Source organism: Canis aureus, chromosome 19 (assembly GCF_053574225.1).
Source record: "Canis aureus isolate CA01 chromosome 19, VMU_Caureus_v.1.0, whole genome shotgun sequence".
NCBI lineage: Eukaryota > Metazoa > Chordata > Mammalia > Carnivora > Canidae > Canis > Canis aureus.
In genome coordinates this window covers 20305443-20332494 of record NC_135629.1, presented here as the reverse complement: position 1 = coordinate 20332494, position 27052 = coordinate 20305443, and the positions used below count along the sequence as shown (strand labels likewise).

The 27052-nt window shown below is 41.0% G+C and overlaps 1 protein-coding gene across 1 annotated transcript in view; it reads left to right on the top strand.

Annotated features, from left to right (window-relative positions):
• GXYLT2 (glucoside xylosyltransferase 2) overlaps positions 1–27052 on the top strand; it is an 89180-nt gene that overhangs the window by 8662 nt on the left and 53466 nt on the right. Inside the window, exons 2-3 of the mRNA XM_077858054.1 lie at positions 12207–12399; positions 20485–20616. Coding sequence (XP_077714180.1) covers positions 12207–12399; positions 20485–20616 — 325 coding nt within the window. The remainder of the gene's footprint in view (positions 1–12206; positions 12400–20484; positions 20617–27052) is intronic.

Sequence of the window (27052 nt, the reverse complement as noted above, 5' to 3'; positions counted from 1 at the left end):
AAATTTGAAAATAAATTTGTTTTCCTTGGAAATACTTCTCTTCATGTTATCTCACTGTGAGAAAATAAGACAACATTGTATGTTATATATATTTTACCACCATTTAAAATATTTTTTTAAAAAGGAAAATAAGAGACTTTTGGGAAGGTGGAATTCATTTTGTGTTCTTTTCCAAATCTTCCTCAGTATTTGATTTATTTCAGATTCTGAAAGTTGCCCCTAGAAAGAGGAATTTCTTAACTTGATGCCTTTAGTGGGACTCCGTGATCTTGTGCCAGCAGGGAGTGACTTTGATATATTTGAAGGTGATATTTTGATATTTGCACATGTCCCCTCCCCTTGACCTCTTTTAGCAACACAACAGACTGAAATAGTCTGGCAGAAATTCATTATGGTACAATTTAGAATCCGAGCTTTTATGTAAGAGACATGAACACATAATCCAAAATGTGACCCCTTTTCATGGGGGAGGAAACTGAGGTTCAAAGAGATAAAATGATAGTGCTGCTTATAAAGCACTTAGCATAGGACTAGCTCATGGTGGTTACTCAACAAAATGGCTCACTGTTCTGAGTACTGTTATTGTCCACTGTTGTTTATTAGTTAGGAACTGAGTCATAACTAGACCCAGCTAACTAGCTGTGTGGTTTTGAATTAGTCCTCCTCAGCAAATCACGGCTTTCTCATAAGCTCAGTGATAAAATGAAATAACAGGTAAAATGTAAAATGGTGGCACAGTATGTAGCATTTGAGAAACTTGGCAATGTGAGCTGGGACTCGGAGGTAGATTAGGGCAGACTTTTCTTGGATTATGGCATGAGGAAACCAAAACTCAGCTTCCATATATGATAAATAATACACCAACCCCAGTTTTCTGATCCTTAGTAAAAGCTGAAGGAGTAGATGAGGGAGAACCATTATGACTGCCTCTTGGGGAGTTGGACTGTTGTTCTGGAGAGTATCAAACCTGGAATTGTGGCTCTCTGTAGCTCTGATGTCTTTTCAAGGGTAGAGAGCTACTGTTTCCCAGCTCAGAAAAGTAGAGGGTGGGCAAAGAGTTCACAGGAATTAGGAAGTGTTCTCAGGAACCCAAATGCAGAATTTTGTCCACAGACACTGCCATTTCGGGGTCTGCCTCTCTAGTTGAGCTTGAAGATGCTCTGGATTTGCCTCCTCCAAGTTTTGGGAGAATTACAAGGACCTCAGTTGTCTGGCCGCCAGTCTTAAAGTAAAAAGCTGTTGTGTTTGGGTATCAGATTTTACCCCATGGGGAGAATGCATTGTTAGAAATTTCATTTTAGAAGAAACACGAAAGAAGTCAGAAACACGTTGGAAATTGGCATTTTAGAAGAAACATTTAGTTTAAAAGATGTACAAAACTTCAAATCTGGTTTGCAATAAGATAGAATACTGATACCTAAAGTATGCTTTTTGCTGCTCTACCTGCCTGTTTTTGTCATGGAATTAAAATATTTAGAGAAAAATGAAGGTTTCTGATGCATTTCAAGTTAGTATTTAATAATAATGATGATGGTAACGACTAATATTTAATGATGACTTAAAATATGCCACGATATGAGGCACCTGTGTGGCTCAGTTGGTTAAGTGTCTGCCTTTGGCTCAGGTCGCGATCCTGGGGTCCAGGGATCCAGCCAGCATTCGCTGCTCCGTGGGGAATCTGCTTTTCCCTCTCCCTCTGCCCCCCTCCACTTGTACTCTTTCTCTCAAATAAATAAATAAAATCTTTAAAAAAATATATGTCATGATACTATATGAAGCACTTCCCTATATTATTTCATTTCATTTCATTTCATTTCCCTAACAACCTAAGAGGTAGGTACTATCATTGGATAGTTGAGAACTCTTTCAGTTACAAGAGATAAGCTTATACCACTTAGTCATAAAAGGAGATTTGGTGGCTCATAAAGCTGTAAAGTGCAAAGGAGATAAGGATTCCATCACAGGTGTATCCTGGATTTCTAGGTATCTTGCCTCCACCTTACAACTCTGCTGTCTTCTGTGTGGGCCACACCCTTGTGTGGGTGTTCTCCACGTGAGAGTTCCAACAGATCTGAGCTTGTCTTCTCCTCCTTCAGTCACTGTTAAGGCAGAAACTTCATCCAGCAAGAGTCCCAGGGCTGCCTCTGTTGACCTGACGTAGATCACGTACATATCCGATTGCTGATGTCTGTGCTTGGAGAGAGGATGATTCAGCCCTTCCAAACCTCATGGTCTGAGAACAGAAGAGGAATGGTTTCCCCAAAGGGAAATTGAGGTGCTCTTACCAAAAACTCTTAGAAATGGATGCTGGTAAGAAACACCAAAACCAAAAGCAGATGTCCACTGTAATCAGTATACCCATTTTACAGATGGGGAAACTGAGGATTAGAAGTGGTTAAAGTATTTGCCCAAGGTGGGGCAGTGTGCTCTATGTGCTTCAAGAATCAAATTGCTTACCATCATGCTGTACTTGGAAACAAATATTGAAATTTGAACTATTTGATTGCTCTCTAGAATCCCTCTGAAGATCCTTTAATAAAATCTCTTTTTTATCTTCAAAGATTTCTCTTTGTAAGAGAAAAATAGGTTATAAAAGTTCCCTTCTAAGAAAGTTTTTATATATTTTTATATATTTATATTTTTGTATATATGGAGATATATCACATATATTGGGTGTAACTCTGGAAGATTATACCTTATACCAAAATGTTAACAGTGGTTATGGAATTGGAATTATGGTGTCCGCCTTTAGCTTGTCTGTATTTTAAATTTTTTCTATGATGAACGTGTATATTGTATAATTTATAAAATAAGTTAAAGTATATAAATTATAAGAATTAAAAGTCTCTTATTGCCTGAGGCCTTAGAGGATGGAAATTAGTTCGAGAGGCCATTTTTCCTCCTGTGAAGTTGGTCTTTCATGCTCTTTTTTGGTAAATGAGCTAGAAGTGTCCATTTGCAGAATATGAAATCCTCATTCTTTTCCCTTGTATGTCACCAGCCATTTATTTCAAACTAGCATTGCTTTTTCATATTTTACAATCTCAATAACATCTTAATTTGAAAAGAAGAGGGAGATGGAGAAATAGAATCTCCTGTGTGTCAGGAACAATCATGAGGGGAACAAATGAAATGAGAATTAGTCCAGGCAGCATCACAGAGTTAGAGGGAGAGGAATATATATAAATACACTTGTTCACGGTGTCAGCTAATGGTGAATGCATGGATTATGTAGGTGGAGTTGGTAAAAGTGTGCACTGAGAGTCCTTCCCAGGAAGGCTGGGCCAGGGAGGCTAAAATCCAGTCCAGGCTCAGATCACTGAACTGTGAGCCCTCAGTACAGATAAACGGTTTATCTGCCCAGAGCAGGCTCCTTTTCTGCATCACTTGTGTGTGGCCCCAAATAGAGCATAATGATTAAAAACATGGGCTCTTAAGTCCAGCTCCCTGCATTTGAATCCTTGCACTGCCACTTACTAATCATAAAGCAGGTGTGTATGTCCAGTAATTTCTAAAAGCAGACACGCATCCAGATAGGTACATAAACAAGATTGACAACTTCAGACATTGAGCACCTACTACGTAGTAAACCTAGACTTTATTTAGGAACACAGCCATGTTTTAAATGTGATCCAGACTAAAAATATGTTATTCACAATTGAATGCGCTTATCAAATAATTGTATTATGCACTCCCCCCCCCCCTGCAAATTTTTGGCACTACGTTGACACTGTTCATATAATACCATGGCTTCAAGGCAAATGTCAGCTTCTCTGCCTATCTCAGAAGATTAATGATACTTGATTTAACTCCAAACCATGGGTCATTAAAAATGATTTAACTGTTAGCACAGCCCTTAGCGTCATGTCTAGGTTTCTAAGTGAAGCCTCTACTCAGCTCCAGCAGGGAAATTTTTTGTCAGGGGACAAATGTGTTCCCAGACCTGTGGTTTGCAGGGAACTTTATGAGTGCCTTTCACTGCCAACGTGTAGTGTGGATATAATTACCCATTACCAGACTCTCCCTTCTAGAGGCTGAATCGAGGTGTTTCTGCTTCTCAACTGCCACTCTGGCCTCATCTGCAGCCTTCTGCAGGTTCCAACAGCTATGGTTTCATCTGGTAGGATTCCACTCGGGAGGTAATCTATTCTTCCCCTAGATGAGCGGATTTGATTTCTTAAAATTCATCTTCAACCATCCCCCCCGCCCCCGCCAAATATTGCTATGTTGCTTTCCCTATTACCAGTTGTTACCAGCAACACTATATTTGGATGATATTTTCAAGAACTGGGATTTCCTGTTAAGCTTCCACTGCCTGCCTGTATCCCAACATCAGGTTTACCTGAGTTCATTTAGCTTGTCGGTTCAGGAGAAACCCTAGGAAGAGGTAGCAGGAGATAGAAAAAAGGGTCTGAGAAGAACCAATTACTCGCTTTAATAATTCAATGTGTTTTGCAGTAATGGGCTACAGAGTAAATAGTGCTACACATAAGTGCCGTATTTCATTATTTATACACTCCAGAAATTGAAGTTTAATTAAGTAACCCTCTTGAGACTTTTAAGCGATTAAGGAGATGCCTCGTCTCGGACAGTGTGGAGCTGGTAAAGCTGCTTCTCCCTCTGAGCCTCCTCTGAATATCATTTTTTGTTTGCACATGGAGGGCTTGCGCAAGACAATTGAGACAACGTTTTCCAAATTACAGTCAATCCCACATTGGAGCCATCATTCTTAGAATATGGCCACACTACCACTGCTAACATGAAACATTAAAACAAAAATCGTTGTTAAAGATACATGCACTTATTTATTTAATTGTAGCTCAATTGCAATACAATCCAAATACCCTTTCAAAGTGTACAATACAGTGGTTTTTAAATTTATTTGCAGAGTTGTATGACCATTACCACACCGAATTTCAGTATATTTTCATTGTAAAGAAAAAGCAACCTTGTGCCCATTAAGCCATCACCCCACATTTGTTTCTCCCCCTAGTCTCTGGTAGCCACTAATCTGCTTTTTGTCTCTCTGGATTTTCCTATTGTGGACTTTTCCTGTATGTGGAATCATAAAATATGTGGTCTTCTGTATTTTCACCAGGTTTGCAGTTCACTGAATTTAAGGTTCATACATGCAAAATACATCAGTGTTTCATTCCTTTAATGGACAGATGATATTTCATTTTATGGATGTGCCACCTTTTATTTAACCATCTATCAGTTGATGGACATTTGGGTTAGACTCTTTGGCTATTGTGAATAATGCTGCTATGAATATTTGCTTACAAGTTTATGTGTGGACATATGTTTTCATTTCTCTTGGGTAGATACTTAGGAGCAGAATTGCCGGGTCACGTGGTAGTTCTGTGTTTAACCAGAACTGTGGAGCTTTTTTTCCAAAGTTGCTGTACCATTTTACAGTCCCACCAGCAGTGTGTGAGGGTTCTAATTTCTCCACATCCTGAGTATATTTATTTTAAGGGAAACTTTCTGTCACTGCCACGAATTCTTGGCAGTAACATAAACAGAAGGTAATCATCAAATGAGACCCTGAGAAGATGAAACAATGTTGGTCATTTCTAACTTGGCTGTTGAAAGTTCTGTATCTGAGATCTGCTGTCTTGAAACAGAGTTGAAAGGGAGGATTAGGCAGCATTAGAAGGTGTTCAAGACATGTTAGCACCAAGCTGAGAGTTTCTCACTGACATTGTTGAAAAAGAACTGGGAAGGGAATAACTTTCTCACTCAGAGACTCAAAGTGATTTGATGCGGTGTCTTAATGATAATTGCAACTGACACATCACCCTCTGGAACACACAGAATTTGGAGGCACGAATGCCATATGCAAGCCCGTTTCATCCTGTTTCAGCAGTCAGTTCCATGGTTACGTCATGCAAGTAACTCGGAGGTGGGAGAGGTCATGTTTGTTATGTTTTTTGGGTTTTTTTCTCATGGTATGTGTTTTCTAATAACTCTTGGGTAAATTTGAGAAACTGTGAAGGTTACTACATTCTTAGGAGGATAATAGCTATTCACTCAGTACTGTCATCTCTGGGAATATACTGAAGGCCATAATGAAAAGAAGAAAAGATATCTGTTGGCTCACAATGTTTAGTACCAGACCTTTTTTTTTTTAATATGACAGAGTAGTTGAAAACAAGCAACAATAGGGCAATGCTGATAAGGTCTGGTATTTTCATTGGATGGACTAGTAGATAGCCGTTACAATGATATAGCTGTGAAGACTTAAAAAGTAACAAGAAAAATAAAAGAATTGGATGAAAAATGTGGCATATAAAGTTATAGGTACACTATTAGTACAGCTGTAAAAATATATATTCAATGGAATAAAGACCAGGATATAACACGCAAAGTAAGTTTTATAGGGCAAGATTTTTTTCCATTTACCAACATTAATATTCTAATACGTATGTTTCATATATATATGTTGGAGTGCATGCATGCACGTGTGTGTGCACGCCTGAGTGGCTCGGTAAGAAGGAGAGGGAGAGAGAGAATCCCCAGCAGAGAGCCCAAGGCGGCTCCATCTTACAACTCTGAGATCATGACCTCAGCTGAAAATAAAGTCAGATAGTTAAACAACTGAGTCCTCCAGGTGTCCCTGTTTTTAATTGGAAGTGTACATTGAATATTTTATTCTGACCTTTTTCTAAAGATTGTTTGTTTATATTGCCTTAGATTGATGGTATTTAATTTTGTCTTTGATATAAATTACAATGAAAGAATTACAATCACCAGCTGAGGTAAGTTTGGGGAAGGAAATAAGCAAAGACCATGATAGAGAATAAAAGGAAGGTGCTCCTTCATTGAGGTGGCCAGGAAATCTCATTCTGCTGTTTAAAAGAGGAGGTATCAATGCAAAGGGGAGAATATTCCAGGTGGAAGACACAGTTTTTGTATAAAGGTCCAGGAGGACACAGTTTTTGTATAAAGGTCCAGGATGTGAGCATAGCACTGAGTGTCTCAGGTAGAAAGAAGGAAAGGTGGTGGGTGCAGAGGTCCCCATAGTGAAGGGTCAAGAGGCAGGGAGCATCTTCTAAACTGGCTGAAGTCCTGGAGAATGCTGGGAGGGATTAGGCTGGGAGGAATTCCGTGAGCAAGGAGCTAAGCTCTTCATTGAGTTAAGAGCAGTGTCAGGAAAAAGCTGTGAGATGACACCAACAAAGATAGAAGGTAGAATATTTTTCATCTACAGACTTCACTATGATGACATGTTCCATGTCTAGGTGTGGCAGTGAGGTGGGCAAGGAGGACTCCAGCCCATCGACTGCCCTGAGGCTCCTGGGGCAGGGGAGGAGGAGCAGCCTCCATATGGGGGTCTGTCTGCTGGGGAGGTGGCGTCCTCACAAGGCATCCCCCTGTTTTCATTAAAGCAATATGTGAAGAGAATACCCTGAGGAAAAGGCTGAGCATAGAGTGGGCTTCCCTGAGGGCATGGGGGAAGAACTGGGGAGGAAAGAGAGGTGAGAGGTCAGCTCAGATCAATAGTTCTTGGCTGTAGCTGAACTATGGGTGGTTGTGGTACAAGCTTGTTAATAAGCAAACTCCAGGACCTCCCCCAAGACCCACTGATTCAGGATCTCCTGTGTGGTTTTCATATTAACAAGCACCTCTAATGATTGATATGCAGCTGAGTAGGGAAGCCCTTGCACTAGATGGTATCTGGCATCTCTTCCAGCTGTGAAACTACAAGAATGATGGGGATTTGGATCAGGGCCCCCAGCAGTTAGCAACAAGGAAGAGATGGATTCGGTGAGCAAATCAAAGGCTGACTCAAGAAGAGAATATGAGAGAGGCAGACCTAGACAAAGGTGATTGGAAACATTTTTAAGCCCTACAGTAGGACTCTTTATTGACTGCTAAGCTATAAGTTTGTTTCTTTGTGCCTTACAAAAAGGAAACGCATTGGCTTAAAAAATGGAACTGTCTGGGGGCACCTGGTGGCTCAGTTGGTTAAGGATCTGACTCTTAATTTCAGCTCAGGTCATGATCTCCGGGTTGTGAGATTGAACCCCACATTGGGTTCCATGTTGAGCTTAGTGCTGGGCATGGCGCATCCTTAAAATTTTCTCTCTCTCTCTCTCTGCCCCTCCCCTGCTCCTGTACTTGCACTCGCTCTCTCTCCCTCTCTCTCTCTCTCTCTCAAAAAAAAAAAAAAATTGAACTGTCTTCAGTTATGGTCAGGTGCACCTGGATCCAGGTGCTCAGGTAGTGCCAACGAAGATGTGACCTGCCACCTTTAGGCTCTGCTTTCTACTGTGCTGACTCCCATTCAGGCTCTACCAGTGTGGTGGCCAAGATGGTTATCATCAGTTCCAGCTTTAGTTGGAAGTTTCTCAAAATTCACTCCAGTCCTCGTTTATAAAGTATAAACAAAAACTTAGCCGTCTGTCAGAGCAGGGCTACAACTCCCCACTGCCCATTCCCTTCCCAAACAAGGGGTTAAGGAGTTTAAGGTTCATAGTCTGTACTTTCCTTGATCCTCGAAGGCTCTCAGGTGACATCTGAGAGGTGCTGAGTGTGCCTTTGGTAGGAGTGAGTGAAAGGTACACCCTTTCAGTGGCCTTAAACTTGATTATACATTGTGATCAACACAAATGCTTACTACCCGAAACCCGAGATTTTTAATGTAATATGAGAGGCAATAAGGTGGGGAAAGCAAAGGTCTCATTAAATCCCAACCACTGATACTTGAACTGCCACCAGAAGAGGCCTTTAGTTTTCTTTTTTAATACCTGTCATCAGACACCAAGAAAGATTGCACTCCCTAGCCCCTGCTTTTTAAACTGTGCAGTCCCAAATCACGGAAGCCTCTGCTAGGCTGCAGAGGAGTGCAAGTTTTCTTTAATTTAAAAAAAAAAAAAAAAGTTGGGGGCAGCCCGGGTGGCTCAGTGGTTTAGCACTGCCTTTGGTCCAGGGCGTGATCCTGGAGGCCAGGGATTGAGTCCCACATCGGGCTCCCTGCATGGAGCCTGCTTCTCCCTCTGCCTGTGTCTCTGCCTCTCTCTCTCTCTGTGTGACTATCATGAATAAATAAATTAAAAAAAAAACATACTGCAAATGTTCATGGTTCACCTATGTATAGACAGCAAAGTTATTTCCTTCACTATTATAAAAGGGCTGCTGTGAGCATTCTTGAATGGGTCTTGTACAAATGTGCAAGAATTTCTTCAGGTTATATATATAGGCATAGAACTAGAGGGCTAGAGGGTGTATGAGCCTCTTTATTCCTGCTAGCTGTTACCAAATGGTTGTGCAAAATGTTTGGGTCAACTTACACTGTCAGTGGCTATTTCTTTTTTTTTGTAAGGGGTGGGGGCAGAAGGAGACAGGAAGAGAGAGGATCTTAAGCAGACTCCATGCCCAGTGCAGAGATCTCACCACCTCAAGATCATGACCTGAGTCAAAATCAAGAGTCAGACACTTAACCAACTGAGCCCCCCAGGTGCCCCTCCCCAGCTATTTCTGAGCTGTTGCTCACCTCCATATCTACTCTGGAGTGTGGATTGTTTAACTTTTATATTACTCCTTAAGTTGTGCCAATCTGAAAATAAAATGGAATCCCTTTACTATTTAAATTAGTATTTTCCTGATTACTAAGGTTAAAGCTTTTTGCTCATGCACAAGCCCAATAGGTGAAGCTAAACTGGGCAGGGTTATTTGGAAGGAGCAGTGGTTCATATTTAAGATCCCTGTGCTATTGCATTGATTGTTTTAGAACTTTTGGATGATACCTGTGCTCCTAAATATTGAGCATAATTTCAGGCAAACAAGTTTGTATTAGATCTCTTTTGTAGCATGTTTTGAATAATCTTTTGCCTTTAAAAAAAAAAAAAAAAGCCCTGCTGCCTCCAGAGCTCTGGATCCACTTGGCTCTGGTGGCCTGTGGCCTGTGGCAATCGGACTGTGATTTTAGCATCATCTATGGCACACCCTTCCCATCCTTTTACATAAGTTAATTGAGCGCTGACTTTCGTAGTTGGTATGAAAACTGGCCCACAGAGCAGAGGAAGAGATGACATCGGAGTCCACACGGCAGGGGTCCTTCCGTTCACTAGGCATGATCCTGATCAAGCACCTTTAGTCTGTCTCCTCTGCCTGGAATGCTCCTCACCCAGAAATGCACATGACTCATCTCCCCACTTCCAAGTTGTTGTCAGATTTCACCATCTCCGTGAGGACTTTCCCAGCTTTGCACAGTATAAAAGTACCTACCAGCCTATCAGCCACTCTTGTATTGCCTCCTGCTTAGGATGTATTTCCTACATAGCCCTGATCACTGGATAACTTTCTGTGTCAGTTACTTGGTTGCAGCTACTTCCTTCTTTGTCTTTCCTCTACCACAGTTTCTGCAAGGACAAGCATCTTGGTCTGTTTTGCTCTCTTCCTGGTACGTACGGAGCAGTTCTTTGCACATAGTCCTTAGTATAGATTTGTTGATTAATAAATGGTCTGAAGTTAGCAGGAAATAGCAGAGGAGAGCATTTCTGAGAAAGAAAGACACACACACAAACACACACACACACACACACACACACACAAGACAGCAAGACAGAATGCATGTGCCAAGACCTGGAGACAACCCAGCAGTCTACTGACCAGAAACGAAAATGGATGGAAAGTATGAGTATGTGTGACTATGGCTACGAATATGAATGGTTCTCCGCCGAGGCTGGGGGTGTTGGAGGCAGTTGCAAGAGATGTAACTAGAAGCCATGATGATCAGTTTGGACTCAATCTGGAGGGCAGTCAGGAGCCCTTACATTATTTTAATCAAAAGAATAACATTCCTATTCGCATTGTAGAAGAACATCACTCTGGTGCCAACAAGAAGAAATGATAGGGTGAGAATTAAAGGATAAGACTGGAGGCAGGTGGGCCATCTAGGGAAATGGCACAGTGGCCGAGATGAGAAAAGCTGGTGGTCTCACCAGGTCACAGCAGGTGGATGAAGAGAAACAGACAACTTCGGGTGGTACTTAGGATATGTCTAGTGTCTTTCTGCGATCTGTGCAATCAGTGGAATCTGTATCTCAGCATCTGAGCTTAGTTGAGCCTCCAATAAGCTCCTCTTAAGTGAGCAAATTGGAAAGCCTTCTGATGTGCTCCACCCACATCTTCACTTCCCCTCCCAGTGAAAGAAATCTGGAGCAAGACTGCCATGATTCAACAAAGCAGTGGCTAATGGAGCAGTGCACGGATTGGACTAGGAGGTTTTGGAAGGAAGGTAGCATTCCATGTCCAAGTTTCCCCGGCCTCCAACTCTTTTGTGCAAGTAAATTAGTTTCATTTGTCTCAGGGCACCTTTTCCAGGCCAACTCCTTCCAACTTGCCTGCAAATGTCTCTCAGTGGTGTGTTTGAGGCTTGGCTGCATCTCCTTGTCTGGAACAAATCTTTTATTACGAGGAAATAGCTGGATGATGATTCTGGACTCTTGGACCTTATTCCCCTCTCAGCTGTTGACTCAGGATTTGATACCTTGGTAATTTGCAGCTTAACCTGCCTCCTTGCCTGCCTGTTTCTCATTAATATGACTTACATACTGGAAGCTGAATTTCAAACCTGCCACCTCAGCAATTTTGAGCGAGACAGTTAGGATTAACACCTGTTTCTCAAGACTCTCCAAAGATGTGATGGAGGGACATATGTTATTTTCTTTGCTCACCTCCCAGACTTGCATGATTTTCCTTTGGTGCGGTGGTCATGCATTCCACTGCAACCTAAAACCATCCAGATGATGGGGATATCATGTTGCTGGTTTCACATGGGAAAGCCACAACCCACCCTCATTTTGTTCATGTTGCATTCAAATCTAATTTGCGTGGCCCGTGTGAGTGTGAGCACCACAGCCCCAGTGTCAGCTGTTGGAAGTTTAGCAACTTACTATTTCCAAACATGGGCCATTCGGCAGCCAACAGGCACTCTCGACAGCTGAGTGGGGCAGAAAAAGTCTCAGACACCTATGACAGTCCAAACAGTGACTCATCCTGCTATTGCCAGGATAAATACAGGAATAAATGGTATTTTTCTCTAAGCAGGAAGAATTGTCAAAATGCTTATCACTTTATAAAATATAGCAGATTGTAGCTGTTCATGTCTTGAAATGTTCCAACCATTCACTAGCTGGGCTTTTTTTTAAAATTTTGTTAGTTTATTAATACCCTTAAATTGTTTTTCTTCTTCCTAGGAGGCCTGGAGAACTCAGGAGTTTTCAGGCTGTGCTGCCTCCAGAGCTCTGGATCCACTTGGCTGTGGTGGCCTGTGGCAATCGGCTGGAGGAGACACTGGTCATGCTCAAGTCAGCTGTACTCTTTAGCCACCGGAAGATCCAATTCCACATCTTCACAGAAGACTCTCTGAAGCCCGAGTTTGATAAGCAGGTGAATTTGTAGACATGGTGGCGCAGTAGTTACTGAGTGCAGCCAGACTGCATTTTGGGACATGCGTATCCCGTTCACTAATGTGATTCTCTAATTTTTGCTATGTACTCAGCGTGGGACCACGAACTCTTGACTCTGAGCCTTACTGTTCTCATATATAATTTGGGGATAGTCATACCTACCTTACAGAGCTATTGTAAGGGTTCTGTGAGATGATGAACTTGAAGCATTTGACCCCAGGGCCTAAGCCCTCTGGTGTAGTTAACATTGTTCTCATTTAGGGGGCAGGTACCTTTCTACAAATTATATGTGTTTTTTGAATGACAAGTAATAAATGTTCATTAAAATAAATTCAAATGATACAGATGTTATAGATTAAAAGGCAGGAGTCCTTGGTACCCCCAGTCCCACACAAAAAACTATCAGTTATCAATTTTGAGTTATTCCATATTTTTTTCATGTACAAGTGTGTGTGTGTGTTTATCTGTGATGTATGTATGTATGTGTGTATACATGTATATTTATAGATATAATCATATACCCGAATAACACATATAATTGTATGTGCCCAGATTAAAATATATTTCTTTTATAAAAGCAAGGTTATTCTCTATGTGTTGTACCGGAACTTGCTTTTCCTCCTTGAAAACCATATCATCAGCATCATTCCAGATCAGGACTCAAACATTCTTACCTCATCTTTTCTGGTGACTGTGTAATGTTTTATCATGTGCCCAGATCCTTGTTTACTTGGCTATTCTGATACTGAAGAACAGGTGATGATTTTTTACCACTGCACAAGGAGAGCTTTGGAAATACCTCTTCTCCCCAGTCTAGGTACGTGTGTGACTTTACAGACCACACTTGGCTTTGTCCTAGATGTTTTCTCTTGCGGTAAGGCCTTGAGTGCTGGTAGAGAAAGAAGCGGTTTTGTTTTGCATCTACTCACTTGGGGTCAGCAGGGCCTCCTCCTGTCACCAGCCTGGCTGCACTAATGAGAAATGCCAAAGAAGCATGTTAGGCAGAGTAAGGCTAATGACAGAAGGCTAGAAAATGTGTTATGTTTTCTAAAGAAAAATATCACCTTGACATCATCACCAAGAGAAGCCAAAGAGTCTCAAAGCTTTGAAATTGATTAGAAAATGCCTTGAAGGGCAGCCCGGTGGCTCAGGGGTTTAGCGCCGCCTTCAGCCCAGGGCCTGATCCTGGAGACTGGGGATCTAGTCCCGTGTCAGGCTTCCGGCATGGAGCCTGCTTCTCCCTCTGCCTGTGTCTCTGCCTCTCTCTTTCCCTCTCTGTGTCTCTCATGAATAAATAAATAAAATCTTAAAAAAAAAAAAAAAGAAAATGCCTTGAAAAAGATCGGAGTCAAAGGAAGGGGAAGGGGTTGGAACACACATGGTTTGCTGCTCTGCAGCTGTGGTGAAAAGAGATGGTGATGATAATTACCATTTATCAAGGGCTTCTGATTTATGATTTACTCCTACTTAACCCTCACCGGAAGGTAGCAATCATGTCCCTCTTTTGCAAAGAGTTTTAGTGATTTACTCATCAGGTGTTGGTTCAAGGTCACAGCTTCAGACCTCCATGAGCTTAACTCTTGTACCCAACTACCTCTCCAACTAGTAGACGGAAGACTCATCTGCAAAACTCAGCTCCCTGTGTGCTTGCTGCCAGATCTCAGGCAAGCCTTGTGGCCTTTTAGAGCTTCAGCTTCCCTGTCTGTAACCTGAAGCTATCAGCATTGATAAAAGAGCTAAGGTGTCTAGAATCAGGATAGGTTAGGTCAGGCTGCCATAACACCTCCCGAAAAGCTCGGAGATTTTCCATGTTCCTGCTGTTTTTCTCACACGGGCACTTAGGTCTGGGACAAAGATGACAGAGATTGTGCCTTTTTTGTTTTGTTTAGTTTATTTATTTATTTATTTAGGTAATTTCTACACCCACAGTAGGGTTCAAACTCGCGACCCTGAGGTCAAGAGTCACATGCTCTTTTGACTAAGCCATCCAGGCGCCCCACGACTATTCACGCTTTGAGTTGCACCTGCTGGAACACTTGGTCTCTAAGTTCTTGGGATGCCATGCAGGAAAGAGAGTGACAAGTGGATCACAACTGAGCCTTTTGCTCCCCCAGCTTGGCAGTGACATGAGTCTTTTCCACTCACATTGAACTGTCCAGAAGCAGTCACAAGGCTCAACAGCAAGGGGCTGAGAAGTGCTTAGTGTGCAAGAAGTGAGGAAAGTGGGCTGTGGGAAAACTCTAGCAATGTCTTGCACAGTATCCATCTAACAAGTATTTGTTGAGTACCTACTGTGTGCTAGAGGCTGGAACATGAGGATAGAGTAGAACAACATAGATTTGAACTTGAAGAAGGCAAGGGCAAGGAAGATGTGTGTAACTATGTATATGGGGCAGATTATATTTCCCAAAGAAGCTCCCAGTGGCCCCACCTTCTGTTATTTGCACCCTAGGGTGCTCTCCTCTTTCACCGTCCCAAGGTTTGGTCTGTGTGACTGGCAGCATAGGGAAGATGCCATGCTCTGTCACTTCTGAGATTACATTTCAAAAGGCACCATGCGGGATCCCTGGGTGGCGCAGCGGTTTGGCGCCTGCCTTTGGCCCAGGGCGCGATCCTGGAGACCTGGGATCGAATCCCACATCGGGTTCCCGGTGCATGGAGCCTGGTTCTCCCTCTGCCTGTGTCTCTGCCTCTCTCTCTCTCTGTAACTATCATAAATAAATAAAAATTAAAAAACAAAACAAAACAAAAAAAAAACAAAAGGCACCATGCTTTCTATCTTGGTTGCAATCACTTTCTCTCCTGAGTCACTTGCTATGGGGTAAGCCACTTTCATGTCAAAGCAGCCCTTGTCCAGGCCTACGTGGTGAGGAATCAGGGCTTCTTGTGACACTCATGTGAGTGAGCTTGGAGACAGAACGTCCCACTGCATCAAGCCTTCGGATGACTGTAGCCCCAGCCAGGAGTTGGACTATACCCTCATGAGGGGCCCTGAGCCAGAAAAACCCAGCTTACAGATTTTTGACTCTGAGAAACTGCATGAGAGAATACATTTTCGTGGTTTTTGAGCCACTAAATTTTGTTATAAGGTAATAGCTAATACATATGCCTCCATATGCATCATATGTATATATATGAAAAATAGAGTATGCTACATGTAATGTCTGTGTGACATTTAAGGCTTGGACATAGAAAGAATCTAGCGTCTGCCTGGCTTTCTTGGGATGCCTGCCCCAGGAACCTGGCCGACATGTGGTGAGAGAGCCCAAACTAGCCCATATGGAGAGATCATGTGGAGAGGCCCACTCAGAGAGGAGCTGAGATCCCCAGCCCATAGCTGGCCTCAGTTGCCAGACACATGAATGGACTAGCATTCAGATGATTCCAGCCTCCAGTCTTCAGAGCTTTTAGCCGAGGCCCCAGATATGTAGCAGTGTAAGACGCCCCTTCTCTACCTCATCGAATTCCTAATCCATGGAATCTGTGAACATAACAGATAGTCATTTTATACTACTAAGTGTGGAGATAATTCACTATGAGCCAGGGTAATGGGCACATTATAAATTAGGAACTAAATTGTATGGGAAAATCATTGAATTTGAAAAATAATTTGAATTGCTCTGACGACTTTATCCTTGTGATGGCTCCTTTCCTCGGGTCTTTGTTAGACCAGTGAAGCTCAACTAACAAAGGAAATTGAAATAGGGTATTAAAAGACAAGCAGGGATCATGGTGCCAGTTTAGATATACAATCTTGACTCTTATGGAAGTCACAGAACTTTTCTCAGTCTCAGTTGTTTCATCTGCATGGAAGGGCAAATGATCCTTGCTCTGTTATTGCAGAGCATACTTGTGAGGCTGAATCAGATGATCTGTTTATTCTTTCGTTCCCACAAAGATTCTTTGGAACATCTCCTGAACCTTGCTAGCCCTAAGTAGTAGGGCTTTGTGGGCAGTTGGTTTGTGTGTAGCCACAGGAGATGCTGGTATGGAGGGGCAGCATCTGCCACCCTTCACAAGGGTCTCATTTCCAACCCTGAGGCATTGTGGGAGTATCCAGTTTCTTGTGATAACTTCCTGTAAAGCTCAGGGCAGTGTGTCTGAGGGTAAAAACAAAACAAAGTGCCGGTTGACATTATGATTCCTCTGGAAGCTGCTTTAGGGGTGAATTCTATTATATATAAGCAGAATGTTCTTTAAAATTTCTAAGCTGTATAAGTACAATAAGTTTAGTGGTACTTACCAGGTATAATGTAGATACTTAATACTTTGGCGTTTCATTTATTTTTGTCATCTCTCAATATAGAAACTGAAAATGCCAGCTGGTTGATTTCCTAGCCTTTCCAGGCAGCTCAGGAATCAGACATGTGTTTTAGGTTTGGCTCATCTGTCAGGAAAAAGTGGGACACAGAAGGGGGGATAACCACCAATCCATTCTGGTGATAGGTGGTGCCAGTGGGATGGAAACATGCTGTGTGTGCGTGTGTGTGTGTGTCTCTAACACAGGAAGAGGTGTCAACAGGAACTTCCAGTGGCTGGAGTTGGTATACTATTCAAATACATGTACTGAAACAAATGTAAATAGGCTGAACATTCCAGTTGAAAGACATAGATTGGCAAAGGTAAATAAACCCTTCTAGAAGATAGGATACTAAAGATCGAAGAGTCAAGGAAACCCACAGACCATGGGACCTTCCCATTCTCCTTCTGGGGCCGATTTTGGACTATTGTGCTCAGTTTTACTGACTATTTTTCCCTAGTGTCCATGGACTTGGTCAATATTGTCACACTGAGTGTTTATGACCAGTGTTAGTTCTAACGTGTCAGGACAGTTGTGCCGGGTTTTGTGCCTGGTGTGGGTTCTAATTGGTCAGTGCCCTTCATAAATCAGTGATCAAATACTTTATCACTCCTTTCTCACTCTGAGATTTCTCTCTCATATATCCATCTCTAAACTTCAAGTCTAAAGCATTATCAATGGTATGTTTCTTCAAACATTTTTATGTGACCATATAAGCAACATGTGTACATTGTAAAAAAAAAAATCATAAAATTATAAATAAAAAAAATCAACCATCCTAATGGTCAGGAAAAGCAATTTTAACCTATTTACTTATATTTCTTTTTTTATGTATCAACATCCAAAATGGGATCATACTCTATATTTCCTCTCACATCACTGAGTCTTATATTACTGAGTTTCTTCTAAATCTGGGGTTGTCTAACTTTTCTCTGTAAAAGACCAGACAAAAGCTTTTTTAAGCTTTGCAGGCTGTGTGGTCTTGTAGCTACTCAAGTCTGATAATCAGTGAAAAAGCAGCCATAGAAATATGTAAACATACTTAGGTGTGACAGTGTTCCAATAAAGCTTTTATTTATGGACTCTAAAATTCAAATCTCATGTGATTTTCACATGTCACAGAATATTACTCTTGTTTTTACTTTTTAAAGCTATTTATAAGTGTCTAATCATTCTTGGCTTGTGTGCTTTTTGTAGCAGGCTGGATTTGGTGTTTGCACTGCCAGTGGCTTGCTAACCCTTATTGTACTGTGTTGTCACTAGTAGGTGCATGATATTCTGTTATGTAGACATACCCCAGAGCTTTTTAGCCAAATTGTTATTTAGGTTGTTTCCAGCTTTGCACTGTTACAGATAGCGTTATGATATTATTGTTATAAATATGAATGCACTTTTAAATTTTTCCTTAGAAAATTCTTGGAAGTAGGGCATCCCTGGTGGCTCAGCGGTTTAGTGCCGCCTTCACCCCGGGCATGATCCTGGAGACCTGGGATCGAGTCCCACATCGGGCTCCTGCATGGAGCCTGCTTCTCCCTCTGCCTGTGTCTCTGCCTCTCTCTCTCTCTCTCTCTCTCTCTCTCTGTGTGTCTCATGAATAAATAAATAGATCTTTAAAAAAAAAAGAAAATTCTTAGAACTATTGAGTCAATGGGGAAGCATTAACTCAAAAAATTAAGAAGATACACAGATGGCAGATAATCATACAAAAGAATGCTCAACATCATATCATTGGGGAACTGCAAAGGAAAACAATGAGATACCATTGCACACTTATTAGAATGGCTAAATCTGCAACATTGACAACACAAAATGCTGCTAAGGATGTGCAGCAACAGGGATCCCTGGGTGGCGCAGCGGTTAAGCGCCTGCCTTTGGCCCAGGGCACGATCCTGGAGACCCAGGATCGAATCCCACATCGGGCTCCCAGTGCATGGAGCCTGCTTCTCCCTCTGCCTGTGTCTCTGCGCCTCTCTCTCTCTCTGTGACTATCATAAATAAATAAAAATTAAAAAAACAATCTTTAAAAAAAAAAAAGAAAGGAGGTACTTGAACTGTCCTTTAAAAAAAAAAAAAAAAAGGATGTGCAGCAACAGAAACTCTCCTTCATTGCTGGTGGGGATGCAAGATGGTACAGCTACTTTGGAAAACAATTTGACACTTTCTTAGAAAGCTAAATGTAGACTATACAGTCCAGCAATCACACTCTGCGATTTACCTTGATGAACTGAAAAATTGTCTAAAAACCTGCACGTACGTGAATGTTTACAGCAGCTTTATTTATAATCGCCCAATCTGGAAGCAACCAAGATACCCTTCTGCAGGTAAATGCATAAACAAATCATTGTATATCCACACAAGGGAGGAACCTTAAGTGAATTTTGTATAAGAAGGCCAATCTGAACAGGTTATATACTGTATGATTCCTATTATATCACATTCTGGAAAAGGCAAAATTAAGAGACAGAACAATAATTAGTGGTTGTAGGAATTCAGTGGGAGGGAAGGTGGAAGGGGTAAATAGGTGGAAAAGAGGAGATTTTTAGGGTGCTGAAACTATTCTGTAATGGTGGATACTCAATATTATGCATTTGTCAAAGCCTATAGAATGTACAACACAAAGAGGGAACCCTAAGGTAAGCTATGGACTCTACTTACTAACATAATGGATATTGGTTCATCAGTTGTAAGAAATACACGACACTACTGGAAGATGTAGGTAATGGGGAAAGTGTGGGGATGGGGGAAGAGGGGGATGGTAGATGGAATTCTGTGCTTCCTTTTCAGTTTTCCCGTAAACGTAAAAGTCCTCTAAAAAATAAAGCCCGGGATCCCTGGGTGGCGCAGCGGTTTAGCGCCTGCCTTTGGCCCAGGGCGCGATCCTGGAGACCCGGGATCGAATCCCACATCGGGCTCCCGGTGCATGGAGCCTGTTTCTCCCTCTGCCTGTGTCTCTGCCTCTCTCGCTCTCTCTGTGTGACTATCATAAATAAATAAAAATTTAAAAAAAATAAAAAATAAAAAATAAAGCCCATTAAATAGTTTTGTTATGATATTAACATATGCAAAGAAAATAATAATATATACTCACTGTGAAAGTTCTAAAGAACACAGAAATATAAACTTAAAAAATGAAACCACCACCTCCACAGGTGTCCACTTTTAACAGTTTTGTGTCTATCTGTCTAGATTTTTCTCTTCGTATAAAATACACATGCATATATTTTCCCTTTAAGACAGAAACATAAATTTTTTTTGCAGTTTGCTTTTTCTAAAGTCTATATATAATAAACATTTTTCCTTAGCACATATAGATCTACTTTAATTGTTACAATAGTCTATTGTATAGTTCTATCATAATTTTCCCAATTCCCAATTATAGGGCATTTAGTTTGTTTTCATGGTTTTTTTGTTGTTGTTGTTTTGTTTGTTTGTTTGTTTTTATTACAAACTAGCCTGTGTTGAAAGTCCTGTGCCTTTATCTTTTAGGATTGGTTGTTCCCAATTTCCAAATTGTCCTCTTGGAAGTTTATTCAAATTTATATTCCCCTTGTGGTGTTTATGTACCAGTCTCCTAACATCCTTGACAACTCTGGATGTTATATTTTTTTTAATGCTAGCTATGGTCTTTCATTCATTGAGCATTAATCATTGTGGTGAAGTTGGGTAAATTATCTGAATAATTTCCACTTGAACATCCAGAAGCTTCAGGTGTTTTCCATATTTCTGGGGCCTATTCACCCTCCCCTTGTCTTCCTTATTTTTCAGTTACGACAGTGGCCTGACTCATATACAAAGAAATTTGAGCACAGAATCTACCCCATCACGTTTTCAGTTGGAAACCCTCAGGAATGGAAGAAATTATTCAAACCATGTGCTGCTCAGAGACTCTTTCTTCCGGTAGGAACAAGAGCTTTTAATCAAATGATGCTTGTGAGATAATTACTCTTGGAAACATGGTGGAATTAACTGGTGTGTGTTTAGAGACATTTTACTTAGAGCTGAAATGTATTTCTCTTGGATTCTGTAATTGATTCTCTTAATTTTGGGGTATAGAGGGTTCCTGTGTTCAAGCAGTTGTTTCTCAAAGATTAAGGAACTGAGAGCATCCAATGCATGATGCATGTGTTGGAGTATGGGTCTTTGTGACTTTGGCTCCACCTTAATAGCTTCGTGAACCTCTGTTAAGTCCCCCATCTTCACTAGGCCTCATGTTCCTCCACAGGTTTTGCACATAGTTGACCCTCAATAAATGTTAGCTTTGATAACTTTTACTTCTCTTAAAACAACGATTGCCAGATGTAGCCATGCTAGGGAACAATTCAAAAAAGGTCCAGAGTTTTTGATTCAGCCTGTTGGTTTTTAATTTTTGGATTAAATATTTTTTGTTCCTTTTTAAAAGTCCTAAATAGAAAAATCACTGAGAAAAAAAAAAAAAAAGAAAAATCACTGAGGATGTATCAAACTCCCTTGGAGTTTGAGCCTGACAGTGCACTGAACAGGCAATTGGAAGTATGATCTGTGCTGAAGTCTCATGAATATATGTAACCTGGGGTTTCACACTGGTCAGTGAGAGGTCATAGAACATTCTTTGGGGCATGGCATTTATGGTGAGGCATGACCAGCATAAAAAGCAGGAATCACTGAGTGACAAGGGCCTGGCTGGTAATGAGAGAGAAGAGGGTACCAAGCAGATGGAATAATATATTCAAAGGCCCCAAGTTGGGAAAGGAGCATGGTAAGGAAAATAAAAGAAGGTAGAGTCACCAGAAAATAGGGTGACATGCGATTGAAGAGGTCAGCAGGGTTGTTTAGTCTTTGTGTTAAGGGCATTGAGAAGCCATTGACTGATTTCTAGCATGTAAATGGGATGATCTGGCTTGTGTCTTAAAGAGGACACACTAGTTCATTGCAGTGGAATCGCTAGGCCAGTTACTGCTGATTTGGGCATGTTGGGTACCTTCAAGATGGATTCAGAACCTGCCTGACAAGTAGAATTTACCATTGGCTTGTTGTAAGAGTTGCAGGGGAGGGAGGTGAAAAGGATTTCACCCAGGTCTCTGAGCTGAACAACTATTAAGGCTGATCTGTTTGAATTGCCAATATTCAGTTTTTTATGAGCTACAAAAAAAGGCAGTTTGTTCCGGTTCATCCTACTGGTGGATGGTGATCTTTGGAGAGATGGAAAAGACAGGAGGATAACCAGTTTTCATGGGTGTGATGAGTTTAATTTGGGTCATATTGGTTTTGAGGTGCTCAGGAGATGGCCATGTAGAAAAGTCTTACCATTTGTTGGTTTGAAACTCTATACAGCAAGTGGCCTTTTTAGCATTTCCTACCCAGAACCTGTGAGAAGAACGAGGCCTGGCTGTACTCTGGGTGCCTATTTGCACATGCTTACTCACTCATTAAATGACCTGTTTGTCACACGCCACAGACCTTCATGTGAGATGGGATTAATTGCATAAAAGTGTGGGTAAGGAAAGACTACCTCAAACTGGAACTAAAATCTGTAGGTTGCTGATATAAAAACGAATTACTATTTCAGAAGATGAGAAAAAAATGTCAGGTTTCTTCTTATCTCTGTTTTAGGGGAGAAAATGTACTCAAAAACCAAGGTTACTATTGGAAGATTGTCTTTCCAAACTATCCAAAAAATACAAGCAACCCAGTGAAACCACATTTGAATTTCCCCTGACCTTGTGTGGTGACTTTATTGCCACTATTAAAAAAACAAACCTACCACATGATGATTTTCATTCATTCCCAGCTAAGTAAGTATTGCATTTTGAATGACAAATGAGTGCTGGCATTCCTTATCTGCTTTTGATAATGGAAACTAGCCCTCCTTAAAAATAATAAAGAGAGATTGTGGTTGACAGGACATTTACCTTCTCCAGGTTGTACATCATAACAGCAGATTATGAACGTAGCTTTTTTGGGCATCAGTAGAATGTATTGATCCTCAGGGTAATTTGAAATAAAGTCTAGGTGATGTTTTCCTTGAAATTCATCTCTGTAAAACCAAATCAAATGTACTGCTGAGGCAACAGAGAGAAGATGGAGATCCCAAAATGCAAACATTCTAGCAAGCAGTAGGCCAATCAACTGAGAACCACAATCACCCATATTCCAAGGGGGTATAATCTACCCTAAGCCTGTAGAAAAAAAAAAAACCAACAACCTTCTCACATAAGATTTTACTATCAGAATAAGATCAGAGAACAGGTCTGCAGCTCAAGCTTATTAGATTCACAAGTACAATTAGTAGAACTCAGATCCCCCCAATTCATGATTTATGAAGTCCTGGAAACAGTGGACATTTAATTTTCTATTTCTTTGAATAATAGTCCTAAGAGCAAGACCATTATTAGTGCAAAGTAAACTGCAGATGGCTTCTACTAGTAAGCTCTTAAAGATGCATACTGTTCTCGGGTAACTCAGAAGCTTAAAGTATTTAAAACAATCTGCCAATTATAAATAAATTATATCTGTTCATTAAAATTTATTCTGGAGTACTTTTCCCTTTTTCTTTAGTAATAGCTGTAAAACTTTCACTATTGTAAAAATAATTGAGTGTCATGAATTCAGATCACCTCTCTCCCATTTAATTGGAATCGGTGAGATTTTCTGATGGATCTATACATTTTGTTACACACTCTGCCTCCTTGCTTCCAAGATTTCATTTATTTATTTGAGAAAGAGAGACAGAGAGAGACAAAGAGAGAGAGAGCATGAGCAGGTGGGAGGGGCAGGAGAGAGAGACAAGACACTCTGCTGAGCAGAGAGGCAGATGCAGATGCAGATGCAGTGGCGTGGATGCAGGGCCAATGTGGGGCCAATCCCAGGACCCTGATCATGACCTGAGCCAAAGGCAGATGCTTAACTGACTGAGCCACCCAGGTGCCCCTGCCTTTTCTATTCCAAAAACCACTAATTATGGTCTTCTGGGGATCCTAGATATACTCCAAACATTACAGAGACACTGAATTGCAGAATCTTCAGAGACTTTATTGACAAGTGGCACCCAGTATGGAAATATACATTAGACTAAGGTGCTATGTAGGCCTAACCCAGGGAAAAAGGCCTTTTTAATCCAGGTTTTAATAAATTCCAAGATTATAGTAATGTTTGATGTCTTTCCTGCTTCCACACTTGCCATAGGCATTCATCTCAGAGGAAGGAGTTAGAGAAGAATATTGGCATGAGACATAAGATAAAATTGCTTACAGCCTTGACCTATAAATTCTTCCTGAATTCTCTGGATATTTCTATATTTCTAATAAACTCAACCCATCCTTTAATATTTCAAAGGAATATCATGCCAAATAAATAAAAATCTTAGATTACCTAGATTTGCTACATCATATCAAGAATAACAATATATAGGGGCACCTGCTTGGCACAGTTGGTTAAGCATCCAGCTTTTGGTTTTGGTCCAGGTCATGATCTCAGGGTCGTGGGATTGAGCCCTGGCATCAGGCTCTGTGCTCAGCACAGAGTCTGCTTGGGACTATCTCTCCCTCTTCAAATAAATAAAAGAAATCTTTAAAAAATAGAGTAACAATATATCATCTTCCCTTTCCACTTATAGTTTGTTAAGGAGGTTTGTAACTAGTTCCAATATTTGGAAAATTATATACTTACAAGTGATATTCTAATGAGTCAGCTGTAGGCTATTCATTAAGGCTACTCGAAAGGTTACCTGACTTATAAGAACTTCCTATAATTAAAGTCAGACTTCTGTAATATTATTAATATTATAAGTAAGCATTAGCAGTCAACATTGAGTTTTCCTTGGAACCAACCCTTTGGATGTCAACAAATATTGACAAATATGTGGGAACATGTTAAAAATCTATTAGAATCACCATAAATGATGTCTCTATAGTTCATTAAGCATCAAGAGACCATAAATTATTGGGATGAGATAAGCTATCAAAAGGTCACATAAAAATGATGCTAGATGCCTATTTCATTGAACAAACAAGCTTTCCACAACCCTTATCATTAGCTCATACACTACTAAAGGTTTGACATTCAGGATATTAGTTACAACTCTTAGTTACATGTAAAAAACTCAACTTCAACTAGCTAAGGAAAGAAGGAAATTTTTTGGCTTATCTTACCATGAAGTCCAGATGATCCCAAGTGTAGGGCTGATCCAGGGGCTCCCATGATGTCACCCAGGCTCTGTGTGTCTCTTCCTCAGTTCCTTGCAAAGCTCACTCCAGGAGTATAATGACTGCTTGAAGCCCCCTGACATCAAATTCTAAAGGCTTAGCTTAGAAAAAAGAGCAAGAAGGGTGGCTACTTCCAAAATGGTGGCAGAAGAGCTCTGTGGAAATGTTCCCCAGTGAGACGGGCATAACTGGTGAAAATTGTTTTTTTTTTATTTTATTTATTTGTTTGATTTAGAGAGAGAGAGAGAGAGAGAACAAGAGTGGGGGAGGAGCAGAGGGGGAGGGAAAAGGAGAGGGAAAGAATCTCAAGCAGACTCCACACTGAGCTTGAGCCTGACCTAGGACTCAATCTCACAACCCTGAGACCATGACCTGAGCTGAAACCAAGAGTTGAATGCTTAACCAGCTGAGCCACCCAGGTGCCTCTGGCAAAAATTATTTTTAAAGCAACTATCTAGTATTTTTGGGTATTGTGCTAAGGGTCTAAGCAAATGAGGAAACAGAGTATTCAAGAAAATCTACTGATGTAACAAGTCCAGGCTTGTTCTGCTCACTGCATGACAGGCCCACGGGTCTAGATGTTAGGGTAAGGAAAGTAACTTTACCAGCAAGCCAAGGAGATACAGACTGTTCTAAACAACCATCTCCCCTAGGCATGAAATTCAAGCTTCTTTTATGTTAGCAAAGGTAGGGAGGGGTGGTGAGGAGGTTGCAGTCAGGAGGTAACTGATGTCTGTAGATATCTAAGGAAGGTCATAAAACTTCTTTGTCCTTGGTCAGTTGATCTTTGTGTGCAGGAATTTGATCATGTCATTCCTGTAAATGTTAAGCATAGCATAGTCATTTCTGTATGTGCTTCCTTATGTTCTTGGGTGAGGTGGGTTTTGGGAAGAAAGAAGTTTCTGCAAATCTTACCTGTAAGCAAAATTTCTTTAATGATTAACATATCTACGTACGTGCAGGACTAAGGCAGAAGTTTCCAAGCAATAGGTCACAGCAGCAAAGGGAATAGAAGTGATATGGAGTCAAGCATGCTGGTTTTTTCCCCTGTTACACTAAAACTTGTTAAGAAAGAGGGAGAATCCGTGACATTTGAACTATGACCTACTCCCTCCATCTCCCCTTCCAACTCAGTATGATGGAAAGTCAACTATAGACAATTCAATCAGGAATACAAGGATCCTTTTCTCCCCAGCCCCCAGTAGACAGATATGGTATTGCCTTAGGAGGCGCAAGTCATCAGCAGTTCTCATCTCTACCAGGTATGAATCATGGAGTTTAAGTTCCAGGCAAATGTGGCCAATGTTCTGGGGCTTCCTTAATTAAGAGTAAGCTAACAGCTTCATGAGAGCAACAAACTAAAATATAGGCCAGTTAGTTTATAAGAGAAGCAGGGAAAGAGACAGAAAGTGCCCTCTTGTTGGCAGAACAATGTTCAAAGACTGGCCTCAGAAACTATCCCTGCAAATGAGCCTAAATTTAATTGTATCAAAAGGAGGAGCAATTTGAGCCTCAAAGACAATAGAACAATCAGCTGGCAATTAGTGGAGGCTAATAGCTGGGTATAATACCAACAGTCAGTTTAATAGAAAGATTAGAGAAAGGGTCAGTCAAAGATAGGTGATAAACCACTGTCATTTCAGGGTTACTGTGTGCATGCCTAAGGCTGCACCCACTGAGGAACATCATAGGCTGCATGCAGTGGGTGAAATGGACTTCACTAAAATAGTCCAGGCAAGATGCTAAACAAATAAATAAGTAAACAACATCTATAAGCCCTGTAGGTTGGAGGTGCTAAAATATATTACCTAACATATCTTAAATTATATTAGCATGCTATAACATATTAGCATGCTAAATGTATTATCCAAAATTTTTTCATCAAAAAATATGATGCATTCAAAGAAATAGGAAAGTATGACTCATTCACAGGAAAAAATGCAAGCAATAGAAAATGCCTATGATAGGACACAGATGTCAGATTTAATAGAAAAAGACTTAACCCTTTTGGGGGCCAGGCCTCACCCTGCTCACTTGCTGGGGTCTCATCCCTGAGGGACACAGTACAGCCCTCAGGCTTTGCTGGTATGGGCTCAGGACCTGTGGGCACCCATAGGGCCTGACTTGGAGCGTATGGGCACCATCACCACCAT